This window comes from Dermochelys coriacea, chromosome 1 (assembly GCF_009764565.3).
Source record: "Dermochelys coriacea isolate rDerCor1 chromosome 1, rDerCor1.pri.v4, whole genome shotgun sequence".
Lineage (NCBI taxonomy): Eukaryota > Metazoa > Chordata > Testudines > Dermochelyidae > Dermochelys > Dermochelys coriacea.
The window spans coordinates 334036737-334062694 of record NC_050068.2 but is presented as its reverse complement, the minus strand read 5'-3'; the positions used below and the strand labels follow the sequence as shown (position 1 = coordinate 334062694).

Sequence of the window (25958 nt, the reverse complement as noted above, 5' to 3'; positions counted from 1 at the left end):
AAATTCAAAATGATCTGGACAACCTGGAGAAATGGTCTGAAATAAATAGGATAAAATTCAATAAGGACAAATGCAAAGTAGCCCACTTAGGAAGGAACAATCACTTTCATACATAGAAAAACGAAAATGACTGCCTAGGAAGGAGTACTGCAAAAAGGGATCTTGGAATTATAGTGGGTCACAAGCTCAATATGAGTCAACAGTGTGAAGCTGTTGCCACACACACACAAAAAAGCAAACAACATTCTGAGACGTATGCAGGAGTGTTGTAAGCAAGAAATGAGAAGTAATTCTTCCACTCTACTCTGCGCTGATAAGGCCTCAGTTTGAGTACTGGATCCAGTTCTGTGTGCCACATTTTAGGAAAGATGTGGATAAATGTGGAGACCATCCAGAGGAGAGCCACAAAAATGATGAAAGGTCTAGAACACAGGATCTGTGAGGGAAGATTGAAAAAAAATGGGTTTGTTTAGTCTGAAGAGGAGAAGACAGAGGGGGGACATAACAGTTTTCAAGTACATAAAAGATTGTTACAAGGGGAGGGTGAAACCTTTGTCCTCCTTAATCTCTGAGGATAGGACAAGAAGCAATGTTCTTAAATAAAGGGTGGTTTAGGTTGGACATTAGGAAAAACTTCCTGTCAGGCTAGTTAAGAACCGAAACAAATTGCCTAGGAAGGTTGTGGAATCTCTATCATTGGAGATTTTTAAGAACAGATTAGACAAACACCTGTCATAAATGGTCTAGTTATTACATCATCCTGCCTTAAATGCACAGGACTGGACTAGGTGACCAGTTGAGGTCTCTTCTAGTGTTATACTTATATAATTCTATGCTGCAATAGGGAGCTAAAGCACAAGGAGAGTACCCCCTCCTCTCACTGATTTAGAGGAGGAAAGCTCTCCCACAGCTCTCTACAGAGGGAGTGAAAGCTCCCTGCAACTGTGCGGAGCAGATGTGGGGGGTGAGTGGAGGCACTGAGACTTGGCTGGTGGGGAAGCCGCTGGCTCTAGTCTGGGAAAAAAGGAGCCGAGGTTCCTATCTCCCCCCAGTCTATTCCAGCCATTTGGGATCCTGCTCCCCAGCCACATCCCTACCCCCACAGTGCCCTCCAGCTCCTCTGGGTCCCACTGTCACCTCTGCCCACTCCACTGCCCACCTTGGGCATATGCAAGTTTACTTGGGTGCAGAGCCCCCACAATATTTATATTGCATAGACACTAGTCCTTCCACCCTCCACACACCTGGTCCCTGGTTCCATCACCCCTGGCCCTCTCTCTGTCTAGGCTGGTGTGTGGAGAGAGCTCCTCCTCCTGTTTCAAACTCCTTTACCCATTATCCCCTGCTGGGGCATTGTTTCAATACTGATGCAGAAGGGGGATCACCTGTTGCCTCTACAACTCTGCATCCTGTAGCACGTGAAGTGTTTCTCAGAGGTCGTCGGTCCCAGATGCCTTCTGCAAGCAGTTACACAAATAGAATCTCATTGGACAAATATTCATGGGAAGAGAAAAGGAAGAAAAGTGCAACCACAGCTGAAGAGAATTCAGTTTCAAATTGGTGTGAATGTTTGTGGAACTCTTTTTTACAATAAGTCCTTGGTAGATTATTTCTTTGGTTACATTTGGTTGCAATTTCTCTTTTTTATCAATTTAAATTCAGACCAAGATTTTCAAAAACTGGCTAGTGACTTCAGCTAACTAACTTGACTTTTTTAAGTGTCTGATTTTCACAAAGAGCTGAGCAACCACCCTCTGAAAATCAGGCCCTTTAAAGATTTCTCACTGATCTCAAACTGGCAGTATGGATGTTTGCAGAAGCGGTGGTAGCCTGCTTGTACCCAAGTCAATGAGTGAGAAACTTCTGGCTTCACTTTCCAGTACAAATTCTCATTCTCTTCTTTCTATCTTAAAAGAATCCAAATATTTTACAATCCCACCTACCATACTAAAATACTATAAGTGTCCTGCTTCGTGTCTATGTGTGACTTTTACTGCATGGAATTACATAACTAACAGCTAACAGAGATTCGCCTTTAGCACGGCCCAGTGCTTTTGGAGCAGGAATTTTGTGCAGTCTAGTGTCATCCTAAAAGTCATCAGTTGCCATGGATTTGTTATGATATGGCACAGTGGATTAATCTGATATGATTCTAGTAATATTACAGTACATTAGTTTCCACAGCAACATTCCTGGTGTTACTTAACATTCTTAAATATAATGAAATTACAGTGCAGTTTTAGGATCATAAGAGCTAGTGTCTCCCAGTACAGAAATCTGGGCTGCTTACCTGACGATGGCAAATGTACTATTTAAATCCACTGAGTATTTGACCGACAGCATCACCTTGATTTCTCTCATTGATCCCTCCAGTCCCACTCTTTGCAGCAGCAGCTGCTGAGTCTCTGCCAGTGGACCAGAAACTTCAGCCAAACACAAGGTCCAAGGTCCTCTTACTATTGTTTATCATGCATTATTTATATAGCTCCAAAAAGTGTGCTAGTGTAAGAGAACAGGACCCTAGCAGGCAGCTGCTCTGAAAGTGATGATAGCAGGTTAATTCCTGATCCAAAGCCTGTTGAATTCAAAGACATTCTCCCATTAACTTAAATGGGCTTTGGATACATCATGGACTTTAGTACATAGATAATTTAGAAAAGCACATAGGCAAGAGAACAGATCATGAAGGTTGAGAAGATAGGAAAAAGAGGAGGTAGAAACAATAGGAAAATATGGGAAGGGAATACAGCCACAGCAATGGAAAGAACTGTTGTCCTGGAGAAAGTCCTATTGTTTCCTATATTTGTTGTTAGTTCTCTCTCTGTCTCTGTTTTAATTATTAGGTTGCCAAAGCTGGCACTAATAGCACCAGTGTTGCTTATGGGTGTACAGCAAGGCAAATGCAATGAGTTTTGAAGAAGCAATTTGAAGGGGGAGGTTACTTTGTGCTCTGGGAGAGGGAGGACCAGCTAAAGAGTATGGGGGCAGGGAGGAGAGAGAGGGGAGTAAAGGAGTAGACAGCCTGTAAAAAGCCACAGAATAATAACTGGGAGAAGAAGAAAAAGGATGGGTTAAGGCAAGAAAAGTAGGTAAAGGATGGAGGATTTGAGAATAGAACTTTCCCATTCCAGAATCGGCCTTTATAAACCCAACATGAAGCCCAAAACAACAATGAAACAACAGCGAAAGTTTCTGCCATTATGGTTTCTGTCAGCAAGTCTTTCCTCAACTACGAAGGCTAATATAGGAAAAGAATGATGCAGTCAGATTTTCATTTTGGACACGCATACAAGCATAAACATGTGCAAACACATTCCCCCCACCCCTCCTAATATATCAGTGATAGTCAAACAGTAATAAAAAGTTCTCATCTCCAAAATTGCAGTGATAATCACTTGGGGATAGGCTTTTCTCCTCATATACTTTCTGGTCAGGTCAGAAAGATGAGGATGGTTTTCCTCGCTGCATTTTGGCATTTCACTCATGCTGGAATAAAAACATAAGAATGGCCATACTGTATCAGACCAATGGTCCTTTTAGCCCAGTATCCTGTCTTCCAACAGTCGCCAGTACAAGATATTTCAGAGGAAAGGAACAGAACAGAGCAAGTGTCAAGTGATCCATCACCTCTCTTAAAGTCCCACCTTCTGGCAGTCAGAGGTTTAGGGACACACAGAGCATAGGATTGCATCCTTGACCGTCTTGATTAATAGCCATTGTTGGACCTATCCTCTATGAACTTCTCTTTTTTTTTTTGAATGCAGTTATAGTTTGGGCCTTCACAACATCTCCCTGTCAACAAGTTCCACAAGTTGATTGTGCTTTGTGTGAAGAAGTGCTTCATTATGTTTATTTTTAAGCTGCTACCTCTTAATTTCATTATGTGAACCCTGGTTCTTGTGTTACATGAATGGTAAATAACATTTCCTTACTCACTTACTCCACATCATTCATGATTTTATAGACCTCCATCATATCTCCCCTTCGTCGTCTGTTTTCCAAGCTGAAAAGTCCCAGTCTTTTTAATCTCTTCTTATGTGGAAGCTATTCCACATCCCTAATCATTTGTATTGCCCTTCTCTGTACCTTTTCCCATTCTAATATAGTTTTTTGAGATGGGGCCACCTGAATGGCATGCAGTATTCAAAGTGTGGCATGCCATGGATTTATACAGTGGCATTGTGATATTTTTTGTCTATCCCTTTTCTAATGGTTCCTGATAGAGGTGAACATTGAGCAGATGTTTCCAGAGAGCCATACATGATTACTCCAAGATTTCTTTGATTGGTAACAGCTAATTTAGACCCCATCATTTTGTGCTTAGTTGTATGTAAAATGCAGAATGGCTGAGGTGTTGGAGTTCAGTTAAAGGTTAGAGTGATGTTTCAGGTAAATTATTTTGTCTGAGCTGATCCCCCATTTCTAATACATCCATTTACTGAAACCCCTTAAAATGATAAGTATGTTAAATGCATCTGAGAAAGTAATGAGAAATCAGTTATCTAAGAACTCAAAGTCTCATTAGAAGGGAGGCAGTGCTCTGTAGTACCATGCAAGAGACATTTCAAATGTTGACCTCCCACTTCCCAAGTGATACCAGCACTTCAAAGGCCATTAGTTCAGCCCCAGGGGAATATCTGTTGTATGTTGCTCCATGGGCTAATCCAACTCCCTTAGAAGACAATGAAATACACATCTTGATTTAAGTGACTGTTGGATCAAATGCTTTTGGAGCAGAATTGCTGGTCCAGCCTTCTTCACCTGAAAGAAAGGTGGCTCTGACATGGGCCATCAAGTGTGACGGGATTATGATATTGGCGATAGCAGGCTCCATGAGACACATAAAATAGGCAATGCTTGTTCCATAGTGATAGCTACTGCTTAATTTAGACTCAAAAAATTTCATCTTTTGGGGGGTAAATTGCCCTTGAATTTCTTTCTTTTACAATTGCTTGGAAATCTGATGACAAATTTGCCACGATAAATTTTAAAATCTCATCATCAACCCAACATAAGATGAATCATCAGTAACCACTTCATTATAGGTCAAGATATTTCCTTTACGTTATTTGGCAAACAATTACTGATCTTTTCCGTCACCCAGCTCTATTGCACATGCTGAAAGACGGAGAATACATAACATGTTGACATTTCCTCACTGATGACTACTTAATGATATTTTTTACCCTTACCTGGGCTGCTCTCATGAATGGGACAGGAGACTTTGTGAGCTTGTATTTTTGGAGTTCTTTCCAATTCTGCCTTTGTAAAACTTTCACACCAGGCAGGTCCTCTTAAAGTGACAATAGCAGTTTAAGGTCTTTTCTGAAATCTGTTGAAATCAAAGGAGGCACATGGCTGTTTGCATGGAGAACCTATGACTGGTCTTCTGTAGTCTCTTGATACTGTGGCTTCTGCCATATACAGGCCCTGAATTCCCACTCAGAGGTTTCACATCACAGAGGGGAAAAGAGAGTAAAATAATGTAGATAGGGCCAGAGTTAACTTACCTGTTAAAGTCCCAGACAGATGCTTTTGCAGGGTTAGACAAAACCCTAAGGTACAATAAAACCTCAGGGTTACAACACCAGAATTACAAATGATTGGTCAAACACACACCTCATTTGGAACCAGAAGTACGCAATCAGGCAGCAGCAGAGACCAAAAAAAGAGCAAATAAAATACAGAACTGTGTTAAATGTAAACTACTAAAAAAAATAGACAAAGTTTAAAAAAAGATTTGACAAGGTAAAGAAACTGTTTTTGTACTTGTTTCATTTAAATTAAGATGGTTACAAGCCTCATTTTTCTTCTGCATAGAAAAGTTTAAAGGTTATGTTGTCAATGTTCAGTTGTAAACTTTTGAAAGAACAACCATAATGTTTTGTTCAGAGATACGAACACTTCAGAGTTACGAACAACCTCCATTCCCGAATGTTCTAGAATTCTACTTAGCAGTAAGAGGTGTTCTAGAAATGGCATACTACCTGTGTTGCTTCTCCCACATCTGACCGATGGGATGAAGCTGATGTGACCTTCAGTTTGCAGTTGGCCTGATCCTGTACACGTGACTCAGACAGAACTTCTGTTGAAGGCAATGGTTCTTAATAGAGGAGGAGGTCAACAGAACTAATCAACAGATTTATACTGGCATGTGGAGTCACGCCTTGTTTATGCCAGAGTAACTGAGAAACAAATCAGATCTGAAGCCCCAACATTCAGGCTTTATGCAGGTGGAATGGAGTTCACCTTAAATGAATTACCAGGAAGAGAATGTGTGAACAAATGGCAATCTTACCATGCTTGTGTTCTACATTGTCCGTTTGTAATAGATGAATATACTTTATAGAAATGCACATGAACGACTGGTTGATGTAAAAACACCCCCGATGATCAGAGATGACATAACCATTCCCACTAGCATTATCTATTTTCAGCAACATTTTTGCCATTCATTTTTCTTCCTCTTTTCTCTCAGCTCTGACACATACTGTTCTGCAGCTAACAGCCTAATATAATCTTCAGTTTAAGCACTCTTTCCCACCAACAATAAAGGAGACTATGAAGACGTGGATGCCAATAAACTCTAATACTTTTATTCATAAGCGTATTTATTACCAAGCTTTACACTGATCATAAAAGTCTGGAAGTGGAAGTAATGAGAGAGCAACAGAGTAATGCTAGTGCCGATCTATTTTCTCTGATATGCCTATCAGTGAAACATGAAATACGGTGGTGTATATTTTTGGGATTATTATATATCCAAAAAATGAAGATAAAAAAAATATATTGGAATTTGCAATTTATAGGCCAGAACCTCACCTGTGATAAATTGACATAACTCTGTTGATAAAAATGGAGCTATGTTGATTTATCCCAGCTAAAGATCTGGCCCAATGTGCTTATAGCACTTCTTTGACTATTATTTTACCTTAATTTTATTTTAATACTCCAGTAGATATATACCTATAAAAATGATTCAGTGTAGCATTCAGACAATATAATTGCAGTTAACCAACTTCTGTAAGATTTCAAATAGATTAGTTTAATAATAATGTTACTTGCTATATTTTGCTAATAATGTTAATTAAAACCAAGATTCAGACCACTTGTGTTCATTAAAATCCCATACTACTTTGAGCAACAGTCGACACGATAGAGCCCCATGTCCTTGCAAAATTCCAATGTAAGTAAGTAGATTCTGCATACAGTCTCTGCAGTCAGTTTTGACTTGTTCTGTAGTGCTCATGTGCACTGTTAAACTCATGGGATACCCCTTAATTAGCTTTTATTTAAAACTCCAGTTTCACAGGTGATTTCATGAGGCAAAACAGGATAAAGTAACTTGTGCAAAACCATACCACTGAAATCACAGGTAATTTGGTTACTGACTTCAATGGGGACAGTAGTTCAATTCTGTAGAGCTAGCACAGTCTAAACTAGGATAGGAGATATGATCTAATTTTCCTTCTAACCTCTGCTACTGACCTGTGTGAATTTAGGCATGTAACATCACCTCTCTGTTTCGCCTCCCACCTTGTGTGTGTTGTGTATTTATATTATAAACTCTTTGGGGCAGGGACTGTGTTAGTAAAGTATCTAGTACAATGGCTGTTGAAGCCTCTACATGCCACTTTAATCAAGGACCTTTCTAGTACTCATTTGTGTAAGCTATAAAACTTGCCCTTTCCAATTTGTACGAACAAGGGTCACATTTAAAATGTCTTCTAGTTTAAATGATTCTAATTTGTGAGAGATTCTTTATACTTGGTATGAGGTATACTAACAGAACCAATAATATCCTCAAGGCAGTAGACACTTCTGAAGGGTGACCACTGTAGATAGATATAATAAATGAGTAAATATGAAAATAGAATAGCAATTTACCTCAGAAATCTTCAAAAGAAATCAAGATGAGCTCCCATTGCACATAATTTCAGTTTGATCATAATCACTAATTGAAGCAAGACAAAATAGGATTGTTGTGACTCGACCAGTAAATTAAATCAGAGGCAGTGAGGTCCGGTGGAATTATTATTAAATTGTTATTAAATAAACTACTGAAAATTGCATTACTGCTTGTATGCTGACCCATTGTGATATGATCATCTGTTTTTAAAAGTCTTATCTAACAGAAGAATATGTGAGCCCGGCAGGAAATCCATTGCAAACAGATTTGTCATTTTGAGATACAGCTGCAAAATAGTTTCCTAACTCTACCTTTTATACCTAAGCTCACAAGGAAGTGGCTTAAACTCCACATGTGCAATTGGTGATCATAGAAAATAAAAGGCAGGGAGATTGTGGATTCTGTTCTAACACTGAAAGATGAAAGTGGGGGACAAACTGGGGTGAAAGTGTCATAGGCATAGTTGTGCATCAGTCTTTCCACAGGGCCCTTTCTGCAGGGACAGACAGAAAGCATCTGTAACCCTCTGGTCAGTGTATGTTTCATGTCCCTCCCAATGCCTGGTCCAGAGGGGCTGTATAGCACTGTAGCACAAGTTGTAGAGACTCATGCTTTCAGCTCCATGCTGTCTGCCAAAATGGCGGCTGTCACACATCTTCATATAAATCATATTCCTAAAAGTTTTAGGCTGGGATTTTCAAAGGAACTTTAAATCTTGACAGTCAATGGGGGTTGGGCATCTTTCTTTGAAAACATCAATCTTAAAGGATTAACTAATGGAATTAAAAAAGAAGTTGAGGTTCAGGCAAGAGAGGAAATAAAATATGTGCTTATAGATGAGAGTGAAAAAGAGTAAGAGCCCCTATCTGACTATATAACTTGTGCTTTGTTTATTGAACTATGGTGAGGAGTATGTTAGCAATGCCTAAGATGGGGAGAGATTCATTCACAATGTGTATTTTTGGTGAGACCAAAGCAATACCTCATGGAGCTTTATACATATATCCACACCTTCATCTTAGGCCTGTTTGCATTCCAACTCTCTCCTTATGCATTATACAAATCCCATGGTCAAAGGATCAACGGTCACGCTGCGTTATGGCTTCCATTAGTGGATGTGATAGAACAAAGTAGACAATTTTAAGTCCCTAGGAAATTAAACCAAAACTAAAACTGGCCTTAAAATTACTCTAGTAATATGGAAGTAATGCCTAAACACTCATGTGCCTTTTCATGTTTTATGTTCCTCAGATAAATGGGAAGCCTCTTCAGTACATTTTCCCGCATGCAAGACTCAAACTACTGAGAGACCCAAAGGATCACACTGTATCAGGTAAAAATAATAAAACCCAAACAAAATATACACCTGGTTTTATTAGAATGCTTATTAAGTAGCATGCACATGGTTTGCAATGCTAATGATGGTTGCTCAGTCCTGTGTGGCAGGAAATGTACTGCTCATCTTATATGTTTTTAGTGATAACAGAAAACGGTGACCTACAGAAGTGGTCATGAGACTTTGTTAAAAATAGACAAATTACTGTAAACAATTTGATACTGAAAACACATAAGCAAGTTGGCTATATTAGTGAGATATACCAGGAGGCTGTATGTCTGTCACTCTCTATATGTCTGTCCTCTTCATATGACAATCTCATATAGAATTTAATAGGGATGAAGCCCTAAAGATCTAAAGAAATTGAATAGGCTTGTGTAAAAATTCAAAACTTGCAGAATTTTATGAAGAATTCTGCCCTTACTGTAGAGTTTCTGGAACTACCCCAGAGAAGCAGTATAATTCTTTATTAAATTATATCAGATAGTTAAAAAACCTATAGAAAAACCTGCTTTCTCTTATATTCTGCAGGAGCTTTTCTCCCTCGTCATCCCTTCACAATGTGAGTGTGTATGTGTAGAGAGAGTGAAAGAGATCAGCTGAGAGCGGATATGTGTTATTTTGTATCCTATTACACACCCTACAGCTGGTGAATCAGGACCAGTGCTGCAGTACAATTCTTCTATGTCAGAGTGTAAAACACCTTATATATCAAGAGCTAATAGGTGCTAGGTCTGTTTGTTGTTTTTCAGAATTGTACATTTTTTTAACAAGAGAGTGTATTGATTAGGAAGTAAGTGTTTTTCTGTGGAGATGCATGCTATTTATATTCTGTCAGTGGTGTGTAATTTAGGCTTTTGTGGTTTTGCTGCAGAACAATCAGACTTTCTTTTAACTACTATTGAAAATTCTAATAGCATATGTCAAAATCCACTTCTATCTGGAAGTAATTACTTGTTGCCAACCACTTGTTTCCCCTCCAGCATTTAATGGGAAGTAGCATCATGTTCCGTTGCATTGCTATATATTGCTTTCCCAGCATTTTTTGCCGAAAATCTCAATTATTTTCTCACATCCTCCCCCTGTCTTTCAGGCATGTAAACAAGAGGGGCACTGTCATGTGCCCCCTTGTGGCTGGGGTGCCTCTATACTGCCCTGATTTTTATCCTCCCTCTTCCAGGCTCTTTTAAACAGACTCCTACACATTTGCTCATCCAATCACTCAAAGTCCATCCCAGGGCACAGCTTTTACCTCAGAGCCTGGTGTTCACAGGGTCCTTTTATCAGTTCTTAGGAGGTGCCCCATTCTGGGCTTTGGCTTGCCTCTGTCTTGCTCGGAGCTGACTCTCTTACAGACATCCCAGAGTCAGCTCCCGCTTCGAGAACTGCTTCAGGGCTCTTAGAAGGAACCAGCTGCTCGAAGTTCCTTCCCTGGTCCAGGTATTTCTGGTTGGCTCATTTAGTAAGTTCAAGTCTCCTGCAAGCAGCTCTTTCACTCCCTTTGCTCTTTCACAAGGCGTTGCAGCAGTTTTCTCTCTATGTACTCCCTTGGCATTAACTTCTACAAAACAGATATTGCACCCCCTAATTAATTTAAAATACTAGCTCTCCCACTATCCCAGACTGAAGAGTTTAAAAAGACAGTTCATACCCTTTGTACAGCCCTGGGCTTCTGAAGTCAATGGGAGTTACTTGTAATCCTCCTCGTGATTCTTGCCCTGCGGGGAAATGAATAATGCTGAGATCCAAGCTGTTCTCTTTCTGAAGAGCAGGTGGAATTATAGCCGCATGAAACTAGTTACCTAGGGGGTTTTTTTGAAGAGGGCCTGATTCTCTCACCACTGTTGTGTGCTGTTATTTACAGAATGTAAACTGCTGCCTAACCTGAATCCTCCACTGGCTCACACCAATGGCAGCATTTCACACCCACTGTGCACAAATGTAAATCACCATGCAGGATGAGAAGTGATAGAAAATCAAGCCCTGTATATTTAATTCCTCTTCACCTTCTGATACTCTCAGTATATAGAGTTATTTTTCTCAGGCTCCCCTTCAGCCACTGTGATAATGTGCCAAATAGTGTGCACTTGCCAGTCACAAGAGAAATCACCATTAAGAATGGTACAACTTGCCTATGGGAATCAGTATTTAAAAATATTTGTGTGTATTGTACATGGTCTCATGGGCTCCCTATTGGTGGGTTAGCACAAGCAGACAGAGTCCCCAGAATAGTGATACAGGAATGAGCTCAGTAAACAACAGAATGATGTAAGAATATATTACTGGAAGAGAATTCAGAGGTACCTCTCCTGGTGCTGCCGGTACCTACTGGTACACGATAGCTTCACTTTCTCCCTCAGGTTGGAAGAACACACCCTAAACTTCCCCCCAGTCACTTCCTGACATGGGGCCCTTCCCCTCTGGGAGAAGCTATTGTCTGTAGATGTGTCACACAGAGACCTAGCCACCAAAACTGGGGCCAGATTTTCAGAACAGTTCAGTATGTTAGGTGAACGCTTCATGCCCTTTGAACATCTATCCATCGGTGTTACGCTGGGAGTGGCTGGCTCTTGAGCCCCCTTGAGAATCTAGCCCTATGAAGGATTGCTGTCCCTGAGTTACATCTACTGGGAAACAGAGCATAATGTGGTAGAAAGGCTAAGTTCCCAAACGGAGAAAAGGGGAGAGGAGTGACTCTTGATTATATTCCCTCCTACCCCCAGAGATGTCTGGGGAACTGCCACTCCACAGTGTTTAGAGCCAGGGAGACTGCTGACTTGTTAAATGGTGGGCTTCACAGTGGAGGAGGTAGGCAGGAAAACATTTGAAGGCTTGGGATTTGCATATTTCATTCCTCACATATCTTTGAGGTAAATGGAATTTTGGGCCTCCTTTTCATGCCAGCCTTCCCTCGCCCTGCTCTTCTGAGAAGGAAAACTGGTAGAAATGCTACCAATTTAAACATGCAGAGTTTTCTGCTGGGGTTTTATGATCTTGGGTGGTCTCTCCCAGAAGCCACATTCCCCAGCTCGTATTTGCTATTATAAAAATAAATTGTTTGACCAACCAATACCAACAAACCGGTGACCAGTTCTAGTTATCACCCAAACAGTGAATGAAGCTGTGTTTATAATACAAGAGGCAGAGGAGACCTTAGAAATCTTTTATACAGTTCCAGATCATTTAAAAGTGTAATAGTTAATTAATAATTAATTAATACATGTCTTAGAAAGCCCACCAGCCCCACCACAGCAGAGGTGGCACAGCAGCAAGATAATTGGATGATCCTCTATATAACATGGCATCTCCTCATTTAAAAACAAAAAAAAGAAGAGGTGTCAGAATATTCAGCCAGTCAGATGATGTGATCAGCTAAATCTGTAAGCTATTTGGGGCACAGATGTTCAGTTATTATACATTTGTACAGTGTCTAGCACAACGGAGCAGTGACTCAGTTGAAGCTAATAGAGGCTATAAATGTTAAATATTAATAGTCTCAGACCTGTTTAAATCCATTTTGAAGAGTCTGAAGTGATGCTGCATACCTAGCACACAATCTTTTTTAAAATGAAAGTAGAGAATACAACACTCACATTACTTCCAGAGTTGAGAGCCTGTCGAGCCTATGCCTTAGGCTGTCTCGGTGCACACCCAAAAGTTTCCCACAGATTTCACCAGGAGAGTGAGATGCTGAAGGCAGGGGCATGCCATCTCAGTATGCAAGGCATGAACTTCATGGACTTTGTGCCTGACCAGTTATGCGTTGTCCAACTGGCCTGGGATCCAGCTCCCAGGATGGTTCTGTCTGGCCTTCAGAAAAGTGCTCAGATACTACAGTGATAGGGCAGCATAAGGACTATATAGAATGGAATAGAATGCAAATCTTATCACAAGTCCATGCAGCTAAGTCTTCAAATCGTGTTGTCTATCAAGAAAATATGACTATCCTGCATCATAGAGTCCAAGCCATAAGGGACTATTGTGACCATCTAGTCTGGTCCCCTGTATAACACAGGCCATAGGTCTTTTCTGAGTTGATTCCTGTTTGAACTAGAGCATATGGAATATATCTAGCTGTTTACTGGGCTTCTAAATTTATTTGTAAATGATTGAGCATGAAGCTTTTTTGATTAATTAAGCCAAGGGTTCACAATTCCTGTGGCAGTGGCATCCTCCACAGAGCATGATCCTGAACATGCCATATGTGCAAGCTATTCCTGCACAGAGGATGCCATTTTGGATTGCCTAAAGCATACAAGGGAGTTGTTGCATGCCTTACTAAAACTGGCCCCATACGCTATTGGCTGATGGAATGAAGGACTGGACCCCTAACGATCAATTAGTTTTCAGTCCTGTGAGAGGCTACTAAGATTGGAGTGCGACTGCTCTGTAGGAAAACTGAATGGAACTTTCCTAACTGCCCCTCTTTTTCTGCATCACTCACCATGCCCTAGAGCTCTCAGCTCTTCTCTGTACTGCAGGAAGGTTTATAGTACAAAATGTCCTCAACGCATTTGCCAAAGCCCAGCAACCATCCTTTTACTGCTAGGCCTGAATAAATTGCCGAAGGGTTTTGTCTGCAAAGATTCATTAATAGTTTTCAATACATTTGGAAGGAATTGGCATCATTATGCAGCTCAGATGCCAAAGCAATGATGGCAGTGATCAGAGAATGATAATGTAGCAGCAGCAGCATTTAATGATCCAGAAACACACTGCTTGTTTTCACTCAAAGTCTACTTGTCGCTTATCGGTCCTTGGCCACAGCCAGCAAGAGAGTTCATTTCAGCATTTTTTAAATTTGTTAGTCTCTAAGGTGCCACAAGTACTCCTTTTCTTTTTGCGAATACAGACTAACACGGCTGCTACTCTGAAACCTGTCATTTTAGCATGCTAGCATTTTCTCTTCTGGTGTTTAAAGTGGAACGGTTACAGCTGGAATAAAAGAGGGCAGGGGTGGCTGTGTGAGACAATAAGGGCACTGCCAGTAGCTGCTGCAAATGTTGCAAGAACGACACACACACATTGTCTTCCTTCTCCTGGTCACAAGACCCTTTCTCATGCAGGATGAAGGCTCAGCATGGCAGGAAATCTCAATAGCTGTGCACATCTGGTTACATCCAAGTATGGGGTAGCCCATGGCTGCAGCGTATCATCATGTGGGACTGAATTACGGTGCCAGAAGCAATGCTCCTTTCCCAAATGTATGGTGTCAAGATGTCATCTTTCCAGTTCTGTCTCTGCTGGGCAAAAAGCACCTGTTAGTTGCAAGGCTGTCTCTGCTGTAGAACACCCTCCCTGGTGCCCCTTTGTGTGCAAGCAGAGCAGTGGTACAGGGAGGAGTCTGCACTGAATATGCTAGTTAGTTCTGGGCAAAGGCTAGGCCTCTGGATCGTGACTTCTGCAGATCTAGTGTTCAAGAAACCATATGCAGGAGGGACTGGGCTAGACATGGCTGCAAAGAGGCTTCAGAGATGCTTTGAACCCTACTTATAGTTTGAGGGGTTAACTTCTCTCTCCTTCCCCTCCCCTGCCATCAAAATCAGACCTAAAACCCCAAGCAGAGCAAATTTACTGGGCATTTATTCAGGGAGATGGGGGTGGATTTAACACAATTTTTATATATCAAGCCTACATTGCTGGACTTTTTCCTAGTGTATCTATTTTGGGTTATTTCAGCTTCAAGTCCATTCTGACAACAAAACCATAGATTAAAATGCAGACGTGCAGTGAACATAAGGAACTATTACCAGTCAGATAACGAGTGCATGGAACACCGGTACAGTCCAGGTTTAGCTGGGGTGGTGGCCATGAAGATAAGGGAATGGGATATAACTTGTTCCCGATGCTTCACCCAGAGCTGGTGCTAGCCCATTGGGGGTCCTAAGCAGGAATAATTTCCCCCCCCCATACTAAAAAAGCGAATGGGGGCCCACTTGAGCTTCTCGAAGCCCTTAGCAATTGCTTAATCTGCTTATGCCTGGCTTTGAGTTCACCCTTCACATAGGGACAGCTGCCTCCATCCTGGAGTGTATGTGGGGTTCCCCTGTTTTTATGGGCCCAATACCCTGGGGACCGGAGATGATCCTACCCTTCCCCAGAGACCAGCACACAAGCTCTCCCTGTTCACGCACAAAGACACACACAGGTGAGGGGAAGGGTTTACCCCTAAGCAATGATGATCCCGGCTCATGGACTTCTTCCCTTTCTGAGCGAAGTGAAAAGCAAGTAAACATGAGGGGAATGGAAACGAATACAGATTTACGTGGCCGGGATCATCCTGTGAATTCACCATTGCAAGTGGTGAGGGAAGGTGCGGCTGGGTCATTTAATGAACCTAAGCAGATGTTTGTTATATTACTTAATGCACTGCTAGAAAGTGCTCAGATACTACAGTGATAGGGCATCATAAGAACTATATAGAATAGAATAGAACAGAAAATAAATCTGATTACAAGTCCATGCAGCTAAGTCTTCAAATTGTGTTGTCCATCAAGAAAATATGACTATCCTGCATCATAGATTCCAAGCCAAAAGGGACTATTGTGACCATCTAGTCTGATCCCCTGTATAATACAGGCCATAGATCTTTTTTGAGTTGATTCCTGTTTGAACTAGAGCATATGAAATGTACCTAGCTGTTCACTGGGCTTCTAAATTTATTTGTAAATGAATGAGTATGAAGCTTATTTGATTCAATAAGCTGAGGGTCCACAATTCCTGTGGCAGTCAGTCTGAGTTGTGCTCACTGCTCAGCACTTATGAAAATCAGGCCAATCTGGAATAACTGTGGGGTTTTTTTTCAAGATTCACTAAAGGCTAGTGGGGAAAACCCCTAATGTAGCTGTTTCTAACACTGCATCAGCATGACACTGTAGTTTTAGCACTGGTGAATAGCATTGAGGAATGGCCAGTGAGTGGGGTTCTTGTGCAACAGCTCACAGATCAATACTTACTGTGAAATCCTTAGGCACAAGTAAAAGAGAAATAGATTTCCAGTCCTAAAACTAGTCCTGAATTTTAAGGACACTAGGACAAAGACAGCCCTCATTATGCCCATGCAACCTCAATGAGTTAAATTAAATTGCATAGGTGTAACTGAGGTAGTAGTAGTAGCCTGGGTGCCTTATTTGACATGTGCAATGCTAATTCTGCCTTTCCTGAGCTTCTGTGTTTTTAAACTCTAATATTCTTGACAGGTAATATGCACTCAACTCATCCATGCACTCTTGTCACCTTAAGGGCACTTCAGCTAAGGTTTTTCTGTGGAAATTTCCTTAGCCTTCAAAAAATACAGTTGTATGATCTGTTGGAGACAATTTATTTTACTGCAAACATTAAGTGATCCACAATAAGGGAGGTCAAGCTGACCTTAGGAAGTTCTTCTTTTTATGGCATCTCCATTACTGGAGATTTGCAGCCATGGTAGCCCATTCTGTATAATCCTCTGCTAATCTCATTGTGAAGGAATAGTCCTTTTCATCCACCCAGGATACCACATCATCCATCCAAGATTTTCTTGTTTTGCCTCATGTTCTTCTACCATCAACTGTCCCTGGAACATGGATCACCCACTGAACTGCTCCAAATGAAGTTCAAGGTGGGGAAAATCAAGCCTGGGGGCTCAGACTGGATATGCAAAAACTGAGATGCCCCAAATCAGTGGCCACTTCTGAAAAGAACTGTTATTGATTATTTGTATTGTAGTAGCACCTACCAGCCCCATTCATGGACCAGGACCCCATTGTGCTAGGGGCTGTACAAGCACAGAACAAAAGGGCTGTCCCTGTTTCAAAGAACTTGTCTTTCTCTTCTCTAAAGCTGCATGGGTAAAATGTGGTCTAGTAGATAGAGCCCTGGACTGGAACTGGGCTCTGTTCATAGCTCTGCTGATGGCCAGTTGTGTGACCTTTGGCAAATCATTTTAATCCTGCTCTGTGCCTCAGTTCCCCTATCTGTAAAGTTGGGATAATGATACAGATCACCTTTGTAAGGTGCTTTGAAATGTACAGTTGAAAAGCCATGTACAATAGCTAGGTATTAGTATTATTCAAAGTTTGGAAGATGCATAAATAATTTTCCTAGAGGTGGTATAGATTGAGAAGTCTAGTGAAAAGCCAGGAGATTAAGATAAGCAAAACAGAACAATGACTGGTATGTTGGGCTTTTTTGCTCTTCCTAAAAGTTCTTATTTTGCTACTTACTAGACGTCCAGTTGGGTGATGGCTGGGGAGGCAATTACAAGTAGGTTTAATATAGGTCATCTTTACAGAAAGGGCTGGCATTTTTGTCAATTTTTCTCTGTGTAGAAAAACAATACTATGACAAAGTTATTTGGCTAGCAAAGGGTACCATGTTTAAATGAACCAAATTGTGTGGGGAAAATAATTGATCTTCTTCCTTTTCAGAAAAAATTGTACATTAGGGGCTCATTTTGCCAAACAGCAAACCGAATAGCAAATTAGCATGCATGCAACTCATATTATATTTTTCTTCTGCAGGAGTCAGGTTATTACAAGAGCTGTTCATTTCGTGTGTGTATAGAGAGAGAAATCGAGTGAATACATTACAAATGAATATCCAGTCCCATGAGATGTTGTTCTGACTCAGTTAAAAAAAAGCCTTTGTCAACACTCTCTTTACAATACGGAAAAATTCTTAATAATCTTAAAACCTTTTCTTTTTGGGTGGAACAGACAGCTCGGGAGAATGAGTAGCAAAGGGTACCAGCTTAGGTTAATAACGACTGAAAGGGTTTAACAGCCTCGATCAATAGTGACTGGATGCTGGCATATGTGAAATGAATGGAAGGTTCCTGTCCAGTTCTGTGGACAGATTTCCATTTTGCAGAATTGCTGCATCACCACAAACCTAACCAGCATCCCAGAATTGAATGTGTATGAGAAACAAACTGTCAAACCACCACGTAATCCTTCCAGTGGGATGGCCTGAGGTTAGCTTGAAGTGTTGCTGCCCACTGTTCTGCAAGTGAACAACACACTTCTGTCTCTGGGGCTGTCAGTGCAGCAACTTCCCCAAGCACTACTAATAAATTATTAAAAGATGAATAACTGGAATTATGGGGTTCCTCCACCCTAGCTTCTATCTAAAATTCAGGTTCATTTTCTAATGCTTTGCACAGAACTATGAGTCATAATGTAGTTCCTCAGAATATTGACCATTCTCATTGAACAGCCTATGGGAAGGAAGCACATGGAATTTCCTACAGATTCCTCCATGGAAAGGAATGCTTCCTGCTATGGAAGAAGCAGGGGTTTTAACTTCCAAGCCTTATAGATTCCCAAGTTTTTCCTGGATCTTGAGAATTTCACCAGTGGCACAGGGGGATCCGTGCCAAATCTTTATGCCTCTACACTGCACTGTGTTAGTACAGTTAGCAGGATCAGCTTTCCTGTACATTCTTCACAATGTTAGTTTGGAATGATGCACATCCCCCCTGAGTGGATCTTCTGGTCCCATAGAGGTGGCTGGCATGTGGCATACATTCTGCAAGATCCAAGATGGCAGGGTGGTCCATTCACAAAAGCCATCCTCTGCAAGCTGATCAGAAGGGTGTGCTTTGGTTCGGTTTATTAGACAAAGCTGCTTAGGTGAATGGAAAAAATTGAATCATAATTATGAATGACCTTCATCTATAGAACATCAACCACAATTGTATGAATCTGTGACACAAGGATATGATATGCTACTAAGCCTAGCTGCACAGAGTCTTAGGCCATATCTACACTAACAAACTTACAGGGGCACACCTGTATCGATCCAGCTGTGCTGCTGTAAGATTGCTCATGGAGCTGCGTTATGCCGATGGGAGAGAGCTCTCCCGTCGACATAATAAAACCAGCTCAATGAATGGCGGTAGCTATGCCGGCGGGAGAGAGTTTGTGCACATGAACGCTTATGCCAGCAAAACTTACGTTGCTCAGGGGGGTGGGATTTTTATATCCCTGAGTGGCAAATGATTTGCCAATATAAGTGCTAGTGTCAACATGGCCTTAGTTAAAAGAGCTATATTGCACCATGGGCCAAAACTTCAAGTCCGTACTCAGTATTTTCTCAGGCAAAATCCCACTGAGTTCACAAGTCAAAGTTTTGCCTGAGAAATAACTGAATAAAAACTGAGGGAAGATCTCAGGATTTGGTCCAATATGCAGCGAGATTTTATAAATTACATGGTGGTTCTTTACCATTCAGCAGAGCTTAGTGTAAGCGGGGGAATAGTCCCACTATTGTGGGGAACTTTCCTGGCTTCTGCACTGCCCCGATGAAGTGGACTAGCAAAAGGATCGGAGTCCTCGCTCCCACTTCCTTTACCCAGTGGCCTCCCTGCCCTTGAGGACTCCCCTTCCACTCTCCTGTCTGGCAGAGTCCTCGTAACCCCAACAAGGCTGGGCCCAGGATTCCTGGGGGGCTCGACCGTCAACCCTGCTGTGGTCACCTAGGGCAGGGGCTAGGGTGTCCCCACTTTAGGGTACTCTCTCTGCACTGGGCACTTATCTGACCCACTGACCATTACATACAAGTTAGAGCAAATGCAAGTTATTTAATCAACAATTAATTTTAAAAAGAATAAGAAAAATGGGAAAGGTTAAAGGAAACACATCACCCCGCTCTGTGGCAGGAAACATCACAAACAGCATCTCTGGAACGTCAGGGCAGTTCACAGTCTGTTCCTTGTAAGTCCCAGGCCTTCTTCTCAGGCCCTGGTCATGCTGCAGGGATGTTGTGGGTTGAACACTTGCTCTGATGGTGGCCACATGCTCTCAGGCTCTAGGTGGCAGGGCCCTTCTTCCCAGCATTGCCCCCCCCCCCAGTCGGGGTTACCAATCCCCCCATGAGTCTGGCCTGCAGAGCCTCCTGGCTGAGATGTCTCCCTGTGCTGGGCCCACTGCCCAGGGTCCCCCTTGCTCTCCCCAGCTGCTCATGACACCCGGCTCCGGACTGCTCCAGCCCCTGCTCCAGCTCCACTCTGCCTCAGCACGGCTGCTGCTCTGCCTCCAGCTCCCTGGGCTGCTTCTCTGGCTCCTCTGGCTCTGGTTGCTAAAGCTCTGCTCCCAGAGCAAGTCTGCTTTCTCTGGGCAGTGCCTCTGGCTTTAGGGCTGCAGCTCTGCTCCCCAGACAGGGTCTGCTCTCTCTGGGCTGCTTTTCTGGTCCCTCTGGATCTGGCACAGCTCTGCTCCCCAGCTCAGCTTGGGCCCCTGCTTTCTCCTTAGCTCGGCCCCACTCTGACTGACCCAGGCAATTCCAGCTCACATGGAGGATGGGACCTCCCTGGCCTCCTGACTCCCTGATTAGCCTGCCCACCCTGTCATTCAGGCTGACCTGGAGCATTGGCCTCTCCCCATTGCTCCTAGGGACTGGCAGTCTCAGGGTCCTGATTCCCCATCTACCCTTCCCCTTTTTAGTACTGGGAGCTAGCAACTAAAACACCCCACTGAATGTTAGTAAGGGGGCAACAGTCCCCTTACATTAGAATAAGATGCACTGTACTGGAGCATCACAAAATATGCCTGATATAAATATATAGGTATTGATAAAATACACTGGACATGCCTTGATAGACCAAAATGCTGTCAGTTATATAAATCTTTCTTGTAATCATGATTTTCATGCATAACTCACATAAAACAGCAATACAAAAATATTCTACGTTTTCCCCTCTATGGGAAGTACATTTGTAGAAAAGATTTACTTAAAGTAACTGCTGTAGCATTAAATATATAATAAAGATTGAATTTTATAGTGACGCCATGAATGTGGCTGATGTTTTGGTTGAGCAGATTAATGTCTGTCTTTAATAGTAGATTTGTCTTACCTAAGACTCCTAAAAGTTCTATGATACTTGATTAATATTTTGGTCTTGGAGTGAGCTGAGATGGTTCCCGTATTAGGTTGGAAAAGAGTTTTGCAAAATAGACAGAGGGCACTGAACAAATGGAGATGTGATTTTATTACCTCATTCGATGGAACCTAAACTCCACTCTCTTGAAAAGTGTAAATCTAAAGATATTTTTGTGACTTTTGACTGAACTGTTTTAGAAGCTGGAGACAGAGTAAATTTTAAATGTGGTTAGATATTGGGCTGTAACATATTAGGGTTAGATATTCCCCTTAAAGAAAGGGAAGGGGAAGAGGAGAGAACAGAACAAGCAGAGAAAAGTGAAAATGAATGGAGAAGGATAAAGATTAATTGCTGCAGGTTGCACTAATGGCAACACAGAGGAACAAATATTCTTGATTGGAGCAGGGGCTAAGAGTGCTTTACATAGATATGAATTTAAGAGCCTACCTTTAGGCATCAATACTTGCAAATGTTGTCTATAGATATTTACTGAAGCTATTAACAATCTCTAGGTGCTAATAAAAGGCTAGTTTGGGTTGTATCATGCAGACAATAGTAAGGGGTGCAGCAAAGGTGCACTGCCAAAATGGGAACACTAGGAGGCACTGTGTCTCCAAGGCTCCCTGTTTGCACTGATATGGTAAAGTAATTCATGGCATGTCTTCTTCCAGTGCAGCCACACCCTACTCTGTACAGCCAGCCAGCACTGGCATGTGGTTGGACTGAGCCATGGCTCCATCTACCCTCTACCTCTCCCTGCCCATTCTCTGTCTAGTTTCACCAAGGGGAAGGTGTCTTCAGCACTGTCCGTGCGCTCCCCCAAACATCATGGTTGTGACTCAGGATCCTGTATGAAATGAAGATGGGCATGTTTCTAACTCCCTTCTCCTCAGTATGGCTGTGTTAAACAAGGGAATAATATAACTCCCAATGTGTGGGGGGTTTAAAAGTCACATGGGCTATCTCAATGTCTCTTAAATAGACAGAATCCAAACTTTTTATGGATTCCACAGGTCAAAGCCAAAACATTAAACTTTACTTGAAAATTGGTTATCAGACAATGAAATTCTTCAAGTCAGGTGTAATGTGCTTCATAAAAGAAAAAAAAAGCTTAATAAGCAGGCTGCTAAATTTTGAACTGTGACAGTTTTTTAATAGTTTCTAATGTGTAGCCCCATGTAGAAGTACTCTGTGATCCTTCCAAGTACTAGTCAAAAGAGCATGGGCCATAGCCACAGCTCGTGTAAATTGATGTTGCTCCATAGAAGTCAATGGACTTTATTATGATATACACCAGCTGACCTGATCTTATGGTTTAATTGCCTATGGCCAGAAAAATGGGAGAACTGAAGAGATTTAATCTGGTTTTGAGGAAACATCTTCATGTAGCTAATTTAGTTTATAAAAGCTTCAAACTAATTCTCCTGAGCACAAGCCTGAAAACATTTGTACCAATCCTGGCAATCCAGCATTGGTTTTAAAAGTCACATTAGCTAGAGCATACCACAGACTGTACGTTAAAAAAAATAAAATTACACATCACTTTTTTTTATTACATTTGCAGCACTGGTACTGATTTTTTTTCCTTGTGCAATCTGTCTTCACTTTATCCTGACCTGTTATCCAGAAATACTCATCATGTCACTGTCATGTTGTTTTATCGCTATTGTGATATCAAATGCAGAAAGCTAGAAAGATTCTTTGCAAGGAAAATTAGTCTGAACACTTCGTAGCAGAGAAGTTATAATGTTTTCTGTGGCTGATCACTCAGTTTAATTCAGAAAGGTGCCCTGTGTCATGATGTAAAATTCCTTCAGCATGTAAAGGGTTACCAGGATCCTGCCTAACCTGCTGAGCAGTCCACCCACCTTATGAAAATCGGGTCCTTTCTCAAGCTGTGTGCCCAAGATCACTAATTGCATTTGAAAATCTTGACCTAAGGATCAAACATCCTGCATTCAGGGAAAACTGATCCCATAGATATCTATAGATATCTACCTACTACTGACACAGTGTAGATTACTGCTCTCCACGTATATACCCCTTTCCTCCAATGTTTTGCCTATACCCACTATGTGTTCACTGAAAATCAATTGTCCATATTAATTGCTTCTTGCCTGCCTTTGCACACCTAATTAGACAGACAAATGATTTTATTTTTGTAAAATTTAGCCCAGAGAAAAGATTTCTTGGTTTAGCAGTTGACCAATATTTGCACATAGCTTCTGCATCAAGAACCTGCCATTCATGAATTAGTAAACAAGTCATAGCTAAAATATAGGGCTTTCCTTTTCCCCACCGACCCATCAGATAGTGTTCACACCAGTCACACAAGAATGTTTGCAGCCCTGTAATGTTTGCTGTTTCTAAGAGAAAAATCCCTGCAAACTTTATCCTCAGTCATATCTAGATGTAGGAAAACTCTCTCTCTCTCTCTCTCTCTCTCTCACACACACACACACACACACACACACACACACACACTGGATTAAAGTAGTAAGTATTTCTCTGCTGTAAGGCATCCAGCTTTAATTTATGTAATGGGTTATTGATACGTGTTTGGAAGAACAAGTATCCTCACCATTCATTGAAATTCTTCCCATACCTCTGGGTTGCTTATTTTCTAATGGATATACTGGAGCTGTGTGTTTCTCTACTAAATGCTAAAGAGATTATATGATTTTATGCAGCTCCCTACAGACAGTGCAACGTTGACAGGCAAAGATCTTATTTTTATTTCTGATAGGCACAAGGAGACCCATAAAACGATATTGTAAGCTTTTCCTGTTCCTTGTAATGAGACTTCTAGAGTCAAACAAAGCTAATGTTAGATTGCGGAAGAGAGAGAAAAAACATCTATAAATTTATAAATTTTCCATTGCACAGGATTTTTTTAAAGGGAAAAAGAAAAGTAATCTCTTGGTTGATTTTAGCAGCAGTACAACTGCTTCAGCTTCTGCTCATCAGTATTGGGCCTGGACTGCAATTATCAGTGGTACAGAGCAAGAATAAACCATTGCAAGATTCTTCAGTAATTGCTACAAACATTGAACCGTTGCTGCATGCCCTGCTGCTTTGGATCATTACTGTGGAATATAGCAGATTTAATAAAGTGTGTGTACAGGGGTTACCAGGCATAGTCACTCCACTTTCTCTTCTAGTTTTGATGTAATCGCACAAAAACTATTAAAGCCCTGGAAAAAAATCTCCCCTCTTGGGGTCTGGTTTGATAAAGTCACATTAACACAGTCATTATAAACATGAAGGAAACCTCTTCCACCCAGGCTTGATTCATCCATCTTTTCCAAATTCTATAAAGCATCTCCTTCAGCCTCTACAGCCCTCTCACTAGGACTGTGGCAAGCTTCTCCCCTTGTATCATCATTCACAAGTCTTTTTCCTAGATTACAGGGGTTCACTTCTTGGTAGAGGCATTCTGTGTAGTCTTTACCTTTGAGCCCTTGCCTGGAGAGACCAAACATCCTCTACTCTTTCCCTTCAAGTCTCCCAGTAGAAAGACTCCTTGCTCTCTTTCTTCACACTGGATGACTGGACTTCCCTTTTATATCCTGCTTCTTCCTCCCCAGCTGGCCTTGCTGTAGCCTACAGTCATGTGATCTGAGAATAAACCAGACACAGGTGAAATCTGGGCCTGGACCTCTCTTAAAGGTCGAGCCACCCTGTGGCAAGGTGTAAAGGTTCTGATCATACCATGAAGTCAACGAGAAATTAAGAGAGAGCTTGAACAATTCAGAGCATAGGGCCAACATGAAAACAATTCCTTGAATTGTGTCTTCTCAATGTATGTGAGTGTGGCAGAATCTGGCTCTTGATGAGGATAAATTCATAAATTTTAATGCAGAAGGGGCCATTATGACCATCTAATCTGACCTACATAACATAGTTTATACAGTCACCCAATGATTCCTGCATCTAGCCCAATAATTTGTGGTTGAACTAAAGTGTATGTTTTAGAAAGTAATACAAGACTCCAAGAACTGGAAAATAGGAAAATGCCATTGATTAGCAGCATGAAAATGCCATTGATTTTACCATTTTGCAGTCTTTTTATGTTCTTGCTTTGGGACTGTCAATGCTGCTGCAGTCTAGTGTATCAAACCCTGTTTCAAGAGAAGGGTTGACTCTTCTAATTGAAATCAGAGATTCTGTGGAGTCTTCAAAGAAGTGGACAATCAATTACTACATCCTTTGAGGCAAGAATGCTTGAAATTTGCTACATATCACCAACCAGGCAATCTTTAAAATGGTGAGCCAAATTCTGGTCTCATTTACACTGTTGTAAATCTATTGACCGAAAGTGGAATTACTCCAGGAGTATAGTGTAACTGAGAGCAGCGTTTGGCAGATAGGCCCAGATCCTCAAAAAAAGTAGTTAGGTTCCTAACTTCCAGTGAAATCTTTGAAATCAGTGGAGATTAGGAGCCTAAATACATTTGAAGATCTGGTCCATAGTCTGTTTCACCAGTGGTGTAAAGGAGGAAAAAAGAGAGCGGCAATTTATTTTCACATTGAGGTGCTGGTGCTCATCAGGACACCAGTGACATGATTTCCTTGGTGTCATACCTAAATTGTAGGCATCTGGTTACTTTACAGAACCAATTGTGCAGTTTGATCCTAACCACTGATGAGTCAATCCAACATTTTTTGTATTTTTTCTATAGCTTTGAATTCATGCTAAAATAAAAGTCCTTTCGTTTATTAGACTTTTGTAATCTTTTCTCAGACTTTTGTGAGTATCTGTTTTCAGAAATAAGTATCAGAGTGGTAGCCGTGTTAGTCTGTATCATCAAAAAGAATGAGGAGTTCTTGTGGCACCTTAGAGACTAACATTT

The 25958-nt window shown here is 41.4% G+C and overlaps 1 protein-coding gene across 2 annotated transcripts in view; it reads left to right on the top strand.

Annotated features, from left to right (window-relative positions):
• Window positions 1–25958, top strand: part of PCLO (piccolo presynaptic cytomatrix protein) — a 548662-nt gene that overhangs the window by 336658 nt on the left and 186046 nt on the right. For both annotated transcript variants that reach the window (XM_038373536.2, XM_038373500.2), the window contains exon 9: window positions 9161–9242. In XM_038373536.2, the coding sequence (XP_038229464.1) occupies window positions 9161–9242 (82 nt within the window). The remainder of the gene's footprint in view (window positions 1–9160; window positions 9243–25958) is intronic.